Here is a 16,829-nt window from a genome sequence, read left to right as displayed (position 1 = left end):
GAAACTGGATATGACAATCGAGGGGTACACGTGACTGTTAAAATTAGGAATGCTGCAAGTTTATATAATAGCGTGTGGTACTTTGGGCTGCTCCTACTCCATTTCCCTGGGGGTCGCCACAGCGGATGGATAGCATGTTTGACTTGGCACAGATTTTGCACCAGATGCCCTTCCTGACACAATCTTCCCATTTATCTGGGCTTGGGACCAGCACTAGGAGTACACCAACTCGTGACTCCCTCAGTTTGTGTCTCCTAATGGTCTCAAACCAAGGAACAAATGTTAACCACTACACCACGGAGCCCTGTCAGCTGGGAGGTACACCCATCCTCAATTGTACAATTGAACAATATAATGTTCACTTTATAAAATGAACATTTATTGCTGTAAAAAGACTTAGAATTGGCACAGAAGCCCCCCCACCGTAGGGTCTTCACCTATGGACCGGTCTTTAAGATGTCGCGGATAAATACAACAAAATAAAATGATACGACCAAGACAAAAACTGTGGCATTTGGTAAATATAATGATCAACGTGAATTCTCTGTGAAATTGTGTAACTTTATTAGCAGCGCCCTCCTGAAATGCGCCAACAACACTGAGAGTAACATCCTCCTCTCTGCCCCTTAATGCTCTCTGGTCGCTATAGTAATGCATAAATATTTCTTTTAAAATAACACACAACTACAACACGGGAAAAGACACAGGGAAACAGAGTTAACGATAAAAGAAAAAAGAAACCCTGAAAACCATAAATTTTACACCCGAGCCTCAACTCTCGTGGTCCGGTACCAAACGATGGATTGGTACCGGGCCGTTGCTTGGCGGTTGGGGGCCGCTGATATAAAGCACCTTGAGGTGACTGCAGTTGTGATTCTGCACAATTTAAGTAAAAAGGAGTTAAAAATGGGGGGGAAAAAGTAAAAAGTGCTGTTTTGCTGTAGATGTATTTATAGTGAAACCTCTTTATGCAACCAGAGGCCAGTAGAAAAAAGAAAAGCAGGTTTAAGGCACAGCTGTGCTGGCTTTACTTTTTCAAAACACAGCTTAGATTTCCATGGGCAGAGCACTCAGAGGACATGTTTGTTCACTGGTTTTCTTTGAATGAAGCCACTAAATCACCAACAGACTGTCATTTTATTATTTAGTTTCCAGAAAAGAAAATCTTAGTAGACTCAAGTGATATTTTCAGTCTTATTTGACTCAAAAAATGGAAAAGTGTCAGGTTATTAGAATTTCAAACTTTTTAGGCAAGTTAATGCAAGTCAAATAGTCTGTTTTATTACCTTAAACAACACTGAAGAATACACTGAATATTGGGTGTAATTAAATGCATTTAGACATGTAGACAAGGTTCGGGATGGCCTGCTTAAGCTCAAACCAAATGTAAGAATAGTGGCTTTAAATGTGGTCTGAGTATTTCAGAAACTGGACAATTTTCCCACACAACCATGTCTCTGGTTTACAGAGAATGATTTGAAAAAAGAGAAAATATCCAGTGTGCAGCAGTTCTCTGGTTGAAGAATACCTTATTAATGCCAGAGGTCAGAGGGGAATAGCCTGGCAGATAGGAATGCAACAGTAACTCAAATAACTATTTGTTTCAACAAAGTATGCGGAAGAGCATCTCTGAACACAGTAACAGAAGACCACGCCGGGTGCCATTTCTATCAGCAAAGAACAAGAAACTGAAGCTACAGATCACACAAGCTCACCAAAAATGGTCTGACGAGGCTACACATGCTACTTCAACATTCAGGTGGTAGGCACAGTGGTGTATAATAGTGTGTGGCACATTTTGGGCCACTTTGAAACAACATTTAAAAGTAGTGCTGTCATCGTTAAAATGATGTTAACGCCATAACCGTATTAACGTGGCAAATCTCCGAGTTACCGCAGATCACCACACTAACATGTTGACGCCGTGCAGCCGCACGCACGGGGTGATCTGCGGTAACTCGGAGATTTGCCACGTTAATACGGTTATGGCGTAAACATCCTTTTAACGGGATTAATGATGACAGCACTATTTAAAAGCCACATCGTGCATCGCCGTTCATGACCTCAGTGGACCCATCTTCTGACGGCTGCTTCCAGCAGAATTACACAGCGTGTCACAAACCTCAAATCTTCTCGAACAGGTTTCTTGAGCTTGTTGATGTGACCACTTTACCTGCACTTTTTCAATGTTAAAATAAATAAATTATAAAAAAATAATTTATTAATTGCAAAAAACACGGTACGACCAATTGTGTGCAGGATTTGTGCTGCCAAAACTGTCTTTGTATAACACAGGGTGTGTATTTGTTTATTCACGATGGTCAACTGTGGACTGTACTATTTTACAGAGCATGCTATAGTAGGTGTAACAGTAGTAAAAAAAATAAAGGCTCAGACAGCCTTCTGGCTCACTGACAGAACATATTGAGTCTAGTAAAAGCACAGCAGGTGGTTCTGAGGATTGCAAGGCAACCCAGCAGTAACTTCCTCTTAACTGAAGCCCTTTTCAAACATCCCCACTAGACAATTCAACAAAACACTAAATTAAAGCAAAAACTAAAAGATGTCAGCTGAAAATCTTGAATGTTTTAATTCTTTTTTGTGTGCTTCCTGTAAGACACAAACATTTCAGTATCATTAGACTCACTGTAAATATTAGCCAGTAAGTGTGCTTAGTCTTTTCTTTGCAAAGCTTTTGTGCTTTGAAGACTCTAAAAGACGCAAATAGGAACAACTTAGCTATTTCAGTCCATCTGGTGCAATAGTGGCCTTTGGGGGACTTCTGCCAGATGAATCATTCACAGTGTGCATGCACCACTCATACTCTTTATTTAAATGTTGCTAAAAAAAAAAAAAAAGACATATAAGCATCATATTACCTATTTGGGCATTAACTGATATTTAGTGGACAACGTGAATTCACTAGCTGACTTTGTGGCCGACTAGCTAGCCTACAATAATATTTAGTTTGAATGTGCCATGTGCAATTGTATACCACCAGCAACTTTTTTATTTATTTATTTATTTTTTTAAACAGGCTTGAATCTCTTTGTGTTCACAGGCCTGTGCAGACAGCCTTCAACAGGATATACCACTGTTAACATCCACAGAATGGAATTTCTGTCTGGAAGCACAATTATTAAAAATGCACAGTGGAAATGATGTCTAACAGAGGCAGGAAAAGAGCAGCGCTGCTTTTCCACTAAACTGAAAAAGTCCTCGTTAAAAAAAAAAATCAATACTGCTTATTTTCCAGTAGAATCACTGAAATGATGAGTGTTTCTGGGTAAAAGGTGAACACTCTTCTTTTTAACTTTAACTCTTTTGGTACACACAAAGCAAAGCAACAAGGATACATTCGGTAAATCTGATTTGTTGCTGGAATCCAAGACAGTAGAAGACATTCATGTTAAACCTGCTGCCTCTGCTTTGAGGGACTTTAGCTATAATCCAATTACTCTTCAATTGGACAGACACTGACCTTGAAATACAGGTCTTATTTTATAAAATGCTACGTTTTCAACAAATGCAGTCAACTTGCTGATAACTGTGCCCATGGCAAGTTATTACCAAACAAAGGAAACCAAAAATTGATGGAAAACAGAAAATGAAAATAGCTTTCATTTCAGAAGAGCATGAATGGTCGTGCATATATTCGAACATGTACTGTATGTGCAGAAGGATTTTTGTGAGTCAGTTTTTTGAGGCTATATCGAATAATGACTGCACTGTAAAGCCTGATGAATGCTATATATCCACCAATACTTGTGTTCATAAAGCACTACACTCACCAGCCATTTGGTACATGTTGCCAGTAGTGGGTTGGATCGTTTCCGGCTTCCTCTGAAGCCACATCTTTGTGGCAAACATTCCCCAGAGTATCCCAGAAAATATCCCCCACACTATTACCCCATGACATTGTGTGAATTTTAGAATTAGTTTCCTTTTTGTAGCTAATTTAAGTGATAACTAATGCGGTCTACTGCTGCTGTTCAGAGATGCTCTTCTGCATGCTGCATTTTTAACAAGCGGGTATTTGAGTTACTGTTGCTTTTCTATCAGCCTGGCTATTCTCCACTGACCTCTGGCATCAACAAGTCCATTTCACCCAAAGAACTGCCCTCAGTGGATATTTTCTCTTTTTGGACCATCCTGTGTAAACCCCAGAGAGGGTTGTGTGGAAATCTGCAGTTTCTGAAATACTCAGACCAAGTCACTTTCAAAGTCATTTAAACCACCTTTCTTCGTCATTCTGATACTTGGATTGTCTGATACTTGGATTCAGTAGATTGTCATGCTCATGTCTCCAAAATGCTGCCATTTGATTGGCTGATCCAAGTTAACGAGCAGTTGAACAGCTGTACCTAATAAAGTGGCTGTGGAAATAGGAAATAGGAAATATGTAAGAGTACTAAAAAAAACTGAGGTTTGATAAATTACGAATGGCAATGTAGCGTATGCAGATGGGGGAAAAAGCACTACAAAAATGGTCGTGACCAGTCAGTGAATTTCTCTTTTTTTGTCAAAAACCAGCTTGTTTTGTGTTATTTCAAAATGCTTTCACTTGATGAACAGCAACCAGAAACACAAATACCCCGTCTTCTAACTACAACTTACAAAATGATGGGTGACATATTGCTCACTTTGTTTTGGTATTTTAGAGTCTGACATGGTTGAGTCATCTATAAAATCGTGTGCTTTTTCAAGGCAGGACAGTCTGTTTAGTGTGCATCTGTATCCTCATGTTTGTACGGTAAAAAGTGGACACTGTGCGAAATTGGGGTCTGTCATTCTTGAGTCAGACTTCCTGTCTTTCTCTCCCGTACGGCAACTTGTCTTCCACCGATGACTGGCAAAGAGAGAACAATGGAGATATGCAGGAAGGGGTGTAGAAAAACGAGTGAGAACTCAAAAAAATAAGCCTGAGAGAGAAAAATAAGAGCCTGAGAAGTGGTTTCGGAGCTTATGACTGAGCGAGTTGAGAAACAGACTGAAAGAGAGACATTGAGAAGACCAGACAGATTTGCAGTGAGTGGGGGTTCAGACAGAAAGTGAGGGAAAAAAAGAGAACAAAAAAAGGAGGCTGACCAGTGGGAGAGATCGATGGCAAACAAGAGCAGCAGCAACCATGATAGAAACCAGATGTACATGAAGGACAGAGAAAGAGAGGAAGACGATAGAACAGGGAGGGGGCTTCGGTGAATGGAGGAGAGATAGAAAGTGACATGATTAGGAAGAAAACAGGAGAAAGATGCTGACAGGGAAAGAATGAGGAAAAAGAAAAAGTGAAGCGAAGCCAGCAAGGGAAAAAAGGCAGACAGACAAAAGGAGGATGAAGGGGGAAAGGGGGGAGGCCCAACATTGATTTGCTTTCTTAAATAAGCCTGTACAGCCAGATCTGATCTGACCTACTGTTGGTCAATCGGCTTCCAGGGATTTCTTATGGTTTGTTCTAGACTATTTAAGTGCTGAAGGAGTGAGGGCTGTTCTGAATTCATTAACTGCAACATAAAAAAATCACAAATATAAATGATTAGAATGGGAGTTTCATACATTTTTTTAAATCATTAGACTTCCAGGAATGTAGAGAATCCCAGAGTTAACAGCTTATGAGCATAGTAATACTCCTGTGGAAAAAACCCTGCTTTTCATGCCTCTCCTCATTTTTGTATATGTTTGAGAAGTCTGCGCAGATGTCTGCTGAGCGAGGGGCAGGGGTTAGCACAAAGTTTGTTGAACTATGACTCTAGCCATCTCTGCAGGCACATGGGGTCACAGCTGACCAGTCTTTGAACTGAAAGATGGACAGAAAACTAATTGGCTGTCTTTTGTTTCTGAATTAACAAATTATATTTCACAAATTAGCCAACATTTCAGGGATATACGCATGTATCAGTCAAACAAATGTCCATCCATTTTCTGCTGCTTATCTGGGTTCGAGCCACTGGGCAGCAGTATGAGCAGATAAGCCCAGACTTCCATCACTCTAGCCATCTCTTCTAGGTCATCCAGGCGGACACCCAGTCCTTCCAAAACCCGTCGAGACACATTTTCCAGTGAGTCCTGGGTCTGCCCCAGGACCTGCCCTGGTAGGAATCGCTGGAATACCTTACCTAGGAGGCATACAGGTGTCCTGATCAGATGCCTGAAGGAAGGAAATTTTGAAGGAAACTAATTTCCGCTTGTATCTGTGATCCCATTCTGTCAGTCACTATCCAGAGCCTGTGACTTTAGGTGACAGTAGGAACAAAGCCTGGCTGGTAAACTTTCATGCTCAGCTCTTTCTTCACCAGGGTCTCCCATGACAAAGTGGAGGGGCCAGACAAGAAAGACTCAGACAACCCTATCACTTCACTATATCTCTAATAACTAAGAGATCTTAATGATCTAATCAATTACAGATCTAATAAACTAGAGATCTAGCGAACCCTTGCGGGGCAGGGTTACTGGGCCCTCACCCTGTGGTAGAGCATCAGGGGAGAGTATTTGGTGGCTTCGCTTTATCCGTAAGAAGCAACATTGATCCATCCCTCTGTGCACCCACCATCCACTGGAGGGCTGTAGGGGTTCGGCTCTTTGGGGATTGGCCTAATTTGTGAATGATTGTAGGCTCTGCCATTTGAACTACAGCCACCCAAAAGCAAATGCATTGATATCAACAATGACTATCATCATTTAAAAATCACATGCTAAATGATTCATAGCTGCATGGACTGTGAATTTTCTCGAGCATAGTCATTTACTCTGAACAAGTTCAGCACTGTTGTTAAGGTGGAAGCAGCACAGCAGTGCCAGCAGAGTGGGAGTGGTAAATACTATGTTGTCTAATGGTGAATGCTCTACACATAAGGGATCAGAATAATGCCACCTTGAAATGAAACCGAAATGGGGGGTTTTTCGGTTTCATTTTGTCACACAGTGGAAATTTGTATTTATCTTGTATATTGTTTTTATTCTGATTTTTAGTGTTTATTTATGAGTGTTTTATTTGCATGGTTTTTAGTGTTTTATGTGACATGGTTTTTATCCACTGTGGACTGGCTGCACATGGGACAAATTAGCTGATAGGGACCACCTGCTGAGGCAGGGGTGTGTCCAGAGGTGGCCTATCAGGACCATTGTTCTGGCCCCTATTTGTTATGTTGCAGGACACCGACGCAAGGGGAGCTGTGGCGGTGGTCGCATCATGGATTCGGGTGCAGAACGCAAGCCGGGCTGGGAAGTGATGGGCCAGCGGAAGGACAAGAAGATGGGTGGCTCTTTCTTGTCTGCTGAAGACAGGGCTGGCGTGGACTCTGCTCTAAAGGAGGAATTCCTGGCCTGCTGATGGACCCATACTGAACATGTGGCCTAATTATAGCAGGGGGGGTTTTAGTGAATGTAGAAAATGGTAGTTTTATGGGTTTTAGAATTGTTTTTAGTAGAGAGCAAACATTTTATTATGTACATTTTAAGGGTGTTTTTATTTGTGCTCCCTGGCCTAGTAATAAACTGTTTCTGATCAGACCTGCTCCCTCTCTGTGCCCGTGGTATCTGACTCGCTTGCTCCCCCTTGTATTTTAAAGAATCTTTCTTTTTAGCGTGACATTCTGGCGCGACCGCTTTAGTGTCCGCAGCGCGTTACAATTTCAAGGTGGCATCATTCTGATCCCATATACACAAGGGTCCTTTTTTACCCAGTGCAACAGAATGGCAGCTCACCAGCTTAACTGCCCCTCCACTGATGTACAAACAGTGCTTTGTTATCATTTATTAACACTTAGTATAAGAGTGAAAATGAAAGGATGTCAAATGATTTGGCAACTACTTTGTTTTAAATTCAGACTAAGAGCAAAATTAGATTAAAAAATGTGACACAAACTCTTATTAAGTTAAAAATAGCTAGCTAGATATTATAGTAACAGCAATTTTCTGTTATTGGGAAAGTCTATAAATATATCGGCACTATTCTAATCCTTGGTAAACTGTGATGTCAGCCATGAACACTTTGGGGGATAATAAATGTTCAAAAAAAGAAACCTGTTAACATAAACACCCGTTTACCTCTTTTTTTTTTTTCTTTCCACGTCCACATCAAAAATGCAAATCTGAGTTTCATTAGCAGCTAAACACCATTTGGTTACCACCTAGTTAACATTTTGTCTGCCATTTGGTGCAGAAAGCATGCAGTGGGTTTTATTGGAGCATTCTGGTGTGGCTCTGGGTCCAAAAACAGAAACAGTGAGCTGGACGTTTCTAAAATGCTCACTACAAGAAAACTGCAGACTTTTTAAGCCTTCTGCTCTATGTTCTTTGGTCTAATATTAATACATATTTAAGCAAAAGACCACAATTTTTATCATTTATATTATCGCGGAAAAAGCTAGATTGGTGATTATGAAGTTGGATAAAATGTCCAATAAAAATGGCCCAAACAGCAAGCTGCTGAGCTGAAAAGTAGCCATCCTCGGTCTGTATGCACTCTACGTGTCAGAAACTCTGAACAATCACAGGAAACTTTGTTTGCTGTGATTGACAACATGATTCTGTCCTGTCTGGCTCTTTCTAGTGCAGTTATCTCCACTGAACTGGCACTGCAAGCATGTTTAAACAAACACAGAAAATGGTTTGCTATAGCTTTCATAATACTGTACATATTTTTCTTTTTTTCCTTTTTTTTGATGGATTGCCTTGCCAAACTCAAGGACTGGTACATCCCATTAGTTTCAAAATCAGAGATTTCTGGGCAGAGGGAATGGAATTTTCACAAGGGAGCCCTGCTGTATGTGTTTGAGTGTGTGTCACTTTGTGTTTGCTGATTTATGTTAGCGCCTATGTACATGTGTTTGTTAGCAGCCTTGTTTGCCCCTGAATGGGAATGCACCCTCATTGTCCACCTTGTTAGGTATTCAACTGTTGGTCAGCGTAAATATTTTTAATCAGCCAAGCAAATGGTAGAAACTGACTTTGACAAGATGGAGTTTTAAAGTTTAGACTGAGCATCAGAATTGGGGAGAAAGGTGATTTAAGTATTTGAATGTTGATGTCAGACAGGCTGGTCAGAGTATTTTAGAAACTGCTGATGTACTGTTATTTTCCCACACAGCCTCTACAGAGAACAGTCTGAAAAAGAGAAAATATCCAGTCAGTTCTCTGGGTGAAAATGTTTATGTCAGAAGTCAGATGAAAATGGCCAGAATTCTTCAAACTGTAACAGTAACTCAAATAACTACTCATTACAACCACAGTATGCAGAAGAGCATCTCTTCAGCAGCAGAAGATTACGCCAGAAGCTACACCATGTCGAAAAGCTCAAAGCATCTCAAACTGGTTTCATGAACATGAAAGTAAGTTCACTGTACTCAAATGGACTCCAGTCAGACACACACAGTCAGACAGATCGCAATCCAGTAGAGCATCTTTGCGATGTGGTGGAATGGCAGCCACATCATGGAAGTGCAGCCAGCAAATCTGCAGCAACCATGTGATGCCGTCATGTCAACACGGACCAAACTCTGTAAGGAATGTTTCCAGCAACTTGTTGCACCAATTTAGAATTAAGGCAATTCTGGAAGCAAAAACGGCTCCAACCCAGTGCTACAAAGATGCAGCTGATAGAGTATCCAGTGAGTGTCCATGCGCAATCACGTTTTTGGTGGGCTGTTTGTTACATAAACTCTTATGAGCACAGTACTGTGGGAAAAGTTTGATTTCTCTCCACGTAACGCTTTACTGTGACTCTGTGTTTTCATGTGTACATCTGTTACTGTTTTCCATTCTAAACTGTCCCAACTGGGGATCGAGGAGAACAAAACTGCACAGCACATGTTCGTCCTTCCCCGAGGTCCATGCCATCCCTTGTTCCTCCTTTCTCTGCTCCCTCCCCCTTTTCCCCTCTCTCCAGCTTTTTCTCCCAGGTCCAGTGTGGAAAATGCAGCATCACTGAAACCACCACCGCTGCTCTCCAAGTCTCCTAAAAAAAAAAAAAAAGTAACCCTACCCTTCTCTTTTATTCTCTTCCTTCCCTGCACAGCTCTCCCTTTTTTTTCTGCTCTCTCTCTTCCTCTCCCTGCCAAACTGCTCCACCCAACTCGCAGAAGTTGAAATACAGTCACAGACTTTCTTTGTTAACTTGGCATCCTCTTGATTTAACTTCTCATCAGACACATTTGCATGTGTTTGCCATCTCCCAGTCTGTCTGCCTCTGTATGTCACTGATCAGACCATAAGTGGGAGGAGATGGTTAGTCAAACTCCCAAGAGATGCAACAGAGGACTCTTTTCACTTTAGAGGCAGTCCCTTACTCCCTCCGCAAGTCGGCCACAAAAATCACCAACGTCACACATTTTAAATCGTATCATTATGATTTAGAGCCATTGGGATCTAAGCTGAGCGTTGTAACTGCTGACTAAACATCTTCTCAAATCAAGAGCAAGCCTTTGTCAGAGATGAATGAGGGATCCTTCTTCTTGTTCAGTTTAAAATGCACATGTGTGATCATCTATGCACTAGTCATGCATTCAAGAAGTAAAACAAGATCATTTATATCCATGGGCATAAAAGTTACACAAAAACATTGTGACAATGACGACTGGTCAATACCAGTAAAGATTTCTACACACAAAAACAAAAAACAAAACAGGGGACTTACCATGACTTCAGTCAGGAATTCCTACGTAGTCTTCGGGTCCTTTCCTGAATTCATTTCCTCTGCGCATTCTCCGCAAAACTTTCTCTTTGTCTCAGTTACAATAATCAAGCTGCAACTCCTTTACTTTATAGGTTCGTGTCCCCTTCAAAGCTCGCCTTCTGTAAGATTTCGGCACTTGAGGAGCAGCTCTCCTCCCCTCTCTTTCCCTTCCACTTCCACACTGTCTCGCTGTATTTCCCAGCCTGGGAATGTCCGAGCTGCACTGCTTCCCCCACCCCTCCTCTCTCCTGCCCGGCAGTCCCACGCACCCCACACCTCCCTCTCCTCTTCCTCCTCTCACCTAACAAGAGAACTACAGTCCCTCTCTCTCCTCTCAAACTTTCCATTTCCCCCAGTGGTAACTTAAATGAATGCACAATGAAAAACCGTTACCCCACCCAGCCACCAGCCACTAGAAACCTCTGATGTTTTATTGTGAGCTTCTATTCTAAGGGCAGATAAGCTAAGTGAGTCTGTGTGCAATCAAATGTAATCTCATGGAAAAGTGTGGGCTTCTCATCGAAAACACTCAGATATTAAATGGAAGCGTACGCACATGTTCAGTGCATCACTGAGGGGAGAAATCCCACCCAGCTGCCCTCCCCTTGACACATAAGCAAATGCCAGTGCAATTTGATAAGTGAGTCAACAAATAATGAAAATTCCCAGGTAGCACACTGGCAGCTGAACCAGTGGGCTCAGTTTAGGGCCCATCCTATGTACAGTTCAAACTTTTAGGGGGGCTCAGCTCCCAGTCAATGTAGGTGTTTCACATTTGCAAACCTCAATTCATTTGGATAAACTTTACAATGCTACCTTCAGAAGCAAACTAATTTGTCAGATGGCCTATTGCAATGTCCAAGAATAATTCAGAGTGAATAATCAGGGATTTCAATACAATCCACCCGTTTTAAGGTGGAGCCTTTAATTATCAAACCCGAGGCAAAGGCTCAGAAGTTAAAGAAGTATTTGTGGAAAAGTGGATACGATGAGAAACATGCACAACATTATTTCAGTCTCTTAACCACAAACCCCATGATATACAACAGCATTATTCAAGTACTGACACTGGAAAATCTCCCTGCCACTTCACAGACTTGCACACGAAGTAAAGTGGCAATAGAGTTGTTTTTAAATGAATAAAAAACCCTCCGTCTATGCACACTCAGCACAGAGCATCATGTAGCACATTTTCACGAGTGGAGAATACATTTGTAGCTCCTCTTCCTCACATCCCCCGTGAGCAGTGCTTTAAGTGGCCCAAAAGAGGTGCCGGTACTCTATTCTTTTTCCGCCTCCCCTGAGGTAACAACAACTATATTTAATGGGTTTTATATACAACAGTCAACAGACAACCTTATACAAAATAATAAATCATTTTATTAGTTTGTGGATTTGCTTGAGCTAGAAAGAGCTACTGAACATAAATAAAATGTGCAAAAAGGTATTGAAATTTTTTTTTAACAAAATGTACACAAAATAAATTATAAACTAATTTGTATTTTGCTCTCTCTCTTGAGTCCCTGCTGGTATCAGCAGCAGCACTTGTAAAGTGTACCTGCAGAGCTTGGTAGTTCTCCCATACTGCTTTCACTGTTCTCTCATTTGAAGCAACCCAACGCACTGATAAAACACGGCCTATCACAAGGAGACGTTGTCCAACATTGTGAGCACTCTCGGTTAACTCCCTTTGGTTTTTTGGTGATGCGAGAGGGAGTAAAGCTGATCTAAGAATATTTTAAAGTGGTTGATTCCTCCTACCTCCTTCAAAACATCACAAACTGCCAGTTCCAGTCTGTGATTGGAACAATGCCAGACAAACAGGTAAGGGAATTTGGAACAAAGCTGTGCAGCAACTCCTGCTTTCCTCCCAAGCATCACTGAGGCTCCATCACAAGCAAATGCCAACAAATGTTCCTGTAGGTAGTGAGGGTCAAAGCCATTATTATGAAGACATCCTAACAGTGCTTCAGTGATGTCCTTTGCTGTGGTCCCCTGCAGCTCAATCAGTTCAAAAAATATTGTGTCTGGATTTTCAGTGGAAATAGCTGACCGCAGGCACACGACAAGCACAGACTTTCCACTTATTGTAGTGGATTCATCAATGAGCACACACAATTTTCTTTCATTCATCACTATGTCATTGACTACCTTCTTTTTCATTTCAGCTGCAATGTGATCCAGTATATTTGCACATGAGTTATTAGAGTGCAAAACTCTGCCCATCTTGACACCATTTAAGACTTGCAACTGGACATCTATTGGCATGTCTGTAAAGGGACGCCCATGCTTGCCAATCTTATAAGCTGTTCTAAACACATTGAAGTTGAAGCGTAGTCAGCCTTTCTCACATCTTCAATGTGTTTTTGCATTGTATTTTGTGTTGCCTTCTCTTTTATTTCAACTGCTTTCTTGTGATAAGTTGAGTCTCTGTGCTCTTTTATTTTCTTTCGTAGTGAGTTTTGTTGTGCAGCCTTGTCCCTTCCAAAAGACGAGATTAAGCACCCACTCCACTCCTGCGACACTCTCTGCCCTTGCTGCATGTCCACGCGAGCACAAACTTGACTACACACACTACAACCCAACTTTTGATTTCTGCTGATCAGCCACTTGTAATTTGTGGAGAAATACCGGACTTGCGCTTGGGACCAACATTCTGGCCACTCATGCTCGCTAACGCGGCTGTTGTCATCGGTAGAAATGGTATCATTCTCGTCCTCGTCGTCGCAAAAAGTGCCGTCGTCCGCGGCTGCGGCACTAGTGCAGCTTTCATTAGCTTGCGTCTGACCTGCAGCGATATCATTCTGGCTCGGTGGGGTGTCAGCCAGCGAGTCCTCTGATTCTGACCTTGTTCTTTTACTACTCAGAGTCTGAAGCCAGGAGAGCATATTAAGTGTTCATTGTTTTTGTATTTTAACCGAGCAGCTGTTTGCGCGTTTTACACACCCTCTCCGGACCACGTTGAGTTGTTGACATGACAACGGCAAAAGCGACGCATGCGCTTTTCACTTTAAAACACATTGGTGTATGGGTAATGTAGTCTCTGCTCTCGGTGGGACGAATTAGGAAGCGTGCTTGTGAAGGGCGCTCTGAAAAGCGGCAGCGCAGCCAAACGATTATAACAGATGTGCAAATGAGAGTACCGGTACGCTAAAAGCACGTTCTGGGCGCATGGAGAGGTGGCGGTACTCTCAAGAGCTATATTTAGAAGTGGCGGTACTGAGTACCGGCGCGTACCGGCCCACTTAAAGCACTGCCCGTGAGGCCTTGTTTGTTGTTGGTACTTCTGTTCAGCTAACATGTCGTTAATTTCAGACACTTTGCAGCATCTATTTTTTAGTCTTTATTCTTTTCTCTCAGCTTTCTACCTCCAGCTTTTCACTACTTCTACCTAACTTTTTCTACAAGCTGAGAAGGTGTGGGAGGAACCGGTTTGCATTAAGAGATTTGATTGGGCAATCCAGTGTCAGTAATGAAAATGAACCAATAGGCTGTTGTACAGCCGGTGCACATTGGCCCACAGGGAAAGGCCCTGTATGGCAGATAAGCAGCCCTGCTGTAGACCAAACATTACCCACGTGGGCCCAGCCTACAGTACTTTGATAACCGAATAAGAGTTTAATTCAAATCATGCTGCATCTAAATTTAAAGTTCTCCCTAATACGAATCTCTCTATATAAACTTCTTGACTCAGAGTCATCCAGAACAAATAATGCTGGATATATAAACCACTATAGACCTGCCGGTGATTAATTAAGCCTATAAATCATAATGGGGGTTATTTTTCCCCCGAAGTTTATTCACTTTGAGGATGAGCAGAATGAGCTAAATTAAAAGTCAGCTTTGTTTAAGGTTTGGATCACATTTTAGCTTTGAGATGACTCACAGTTTCTCATATGTTTTTACTGGATCTTTTCACTGAAAAAAGCACCGCACTGGTGGTTTTACTGTGCTTAATTTAACCGTAAGGGTTTGTGTTATGGATCGAGGAGGAACGATCTCAACCACTGCATCAGCGCCCCCCTGTGTTGTGTGTATGATATTGCAATTATGGAAAACCAGACAACGATGAGGAGCAAAGCGACACTGTACTGCCAAAGTATTCTCTCATGTGCCTTCACATGCACATGAACTTGAGTGACATCCCATTTTTAATCCATATTGTTTAATGTGAACATTTAATATTTGCAGCTAAAACAGCACCAACTCTTCTGGAGAGGCTTTCCACCAGGTTACAAGTGTGTTTATGGGAATTTTAGATCATTCGAGCACGTTTGTGAGGTCAGACATGGATGTCGGAATGAAAAGTCCTGGCTGTGCTCTGACTAATCCCAAAGTTTGTTTCTTTTTTTCTTTTTTTAAGGCTTTCAAGTGTTCCACACCAAACTCACTCATCCATGTCTTTATGGACCGTTTCTTGCCCACTGCTGTGCAGTCATGTTGGAACAGCAGGGAGCCATCCTCAAACTGTTCTCACAAAGTTGGCTGGATGAAATTGTCCAAAATTGTCTTGGGATGCTGAATCATTAAGAGTTCCTTTCAAACTAAAGGGCCGAGCCCAACTCCTTAAAAACAACCCCAAACGTTGGTGACCTCTGTGTTCTATGCCTCAGCAACTGCTGACTCCGCTCTGTGATTTTACGTGTCCTACCACTTCATGGCTGAGTTGCTGTTGTTCCCAGTTGCTTCCTCATTGTTATAATACCAATAACAGCTGACTGTGGAATAATTAGTAGCAAGAAAATTTCACATCTGAGCTTCTAAGAGCGATGCCGTTCTTTCACAGACGTTTGTAGAAACAGTCTGCATTTTGTACACCTGTGACCATTAAAGCAATTGGAACACCTGAATTCAATAATTTAGTAATTCTTCAAACTAAAACTAAACTGAAATCTAAAACTTGATGTGAAAAAACTTGTTAGCTTATGAAAATAAATATAAATGAAACTAGACATTAAAAAGAGAAAAGAAAAACTAACTGGACTAGAAAACTAAAATAAAAACAGTGAGGAGATATTTTTAGTCTTTTTAATAACACACGTAATTGTGTTATGTGTGCAGGCCAGAAAGACTTTAATGATCTAGAGATGAAATAATATTAATACTAATTATAATACTAATAACGATAATGATAATGATAACAATAGTAGCAATAATATAATGCACTACAAATTAGAGGAGTGTCATTTCAAAGGAGTGACTGAGCTTACACCTGGCAGAGACACCAGGCAAGCAGGACAGGCAGAACCAGTTCAGGCCATTTTCAAACGTTGGGTGTGTTCGTCGTCACTCATTTTATGTTACACACTTGTCAACACATATTACTCACCTGTTCCTTTTAAGCTACATGGCTGTGCCACACCTAAAGTAATGCTAGATACAATTGAAAGAATTTGACCTTTTGATTTGCGTTTACATTTCTTTCTATGTGCAACTGTTTCAAAGCATGCCTTTTAGAACTGGATCATATAAAACAACAACAGCAGAAATATTTAGACCATGACATTTTGCCTTATTCTGCCTCTGTGCATCACTACAAAAACATTTCAGAACAGACAGTTGGGATGTAACTGACCTGCACGCTTTCAGTTCAAATTCAACAAAAATCCTGATTTAACTGTTTGGGAATCACAGCCAGATTCCATTTGGTGCAGAAACATCCTACAGAACCTTCCACGGAATAATTTACATCATTACAGCAATGAAAGGCATCAAATTAAAACCTTGTTTAGTCTTAAAAACATGCATTTCAGTATACACAATACACACAATAATTCATTGAAAACCACTCGCTTCCTCTTAGGGATCCTAGGACGGAGCAAAATATATAAACACAATGCTTATCATAGCCTATGAAGTTTAACCTGTTGTACTCAAGGAGTTATTTATCATCTATGGGATGAGTTGTGTTTGCAACTTAAAGCATGTATTAACTTTGTCATTACACTAACTTACACTAACTTTGTCATTGGTAGATGTATATTTTTTAGCTAAGAGGACAAAAAAATCTATTTATTCATGAAGGACATAGCAGTACACAGAAAATCCTGGTTTTCCCCCAGGATATAAATGCAGCACGAGTTTGTGGATGTGTGGTTTGAAAGTCTCAAACGTCGCTCATACCACAGTGAAGAAAAAACCACCAGCACAGTGCAATTTA

General features: G+C 41.2%; 1 protein-coding gene across 2 annotated transcripts in view; it reads right to left on the bottom strand.

The window, feature by feature from the left end:
* arhgef40 (Rho guanine nucleotide exchange factor (GEF) 40) overlaps positions 1-10,882 on the bottom strand; it is a 49,309-nt gene extending 38,427 nt beyond the window's left edge. For both annotated transcript variants that reach the window (XM_080874478.1, XM_080874479.1), the window contains exon 1: positions 10,631-10,882. In XM_080874478.1, coding sequence (XP_080730604.1) covers positions 10,631-10,633 — 3 coding nt within the window. In that variant the 5' untranslated portion in view covers positions 10,634-10,882. The remainder of the gene's footprint in view (positions 1-10,630) is intronic.
* Positions 10,883-16,829: the final 5,947 nt, after the last annotated feature.

The sequence above is a fragment of the Rhamphochromis sp. 'chilingali' genome (genome assembly GCF_963969265.1).
Source record: "Rhamphochromis sp. 'chilingali' genome assembly, chromosome: 1".
NCBI classification, from domain to species: Eukaryota; Metazoa; Chordata; class Actinopteri; order Cichliformes; family Cichlidae; genus Rhamphochromis; species Rhamphochromis sp. 'chilingali'.
The sequence above is the reverse complement of the archived record's forward strand: the minus strand, read 5'-3'. Positions and strand labels throughout refer to the sequence as shown.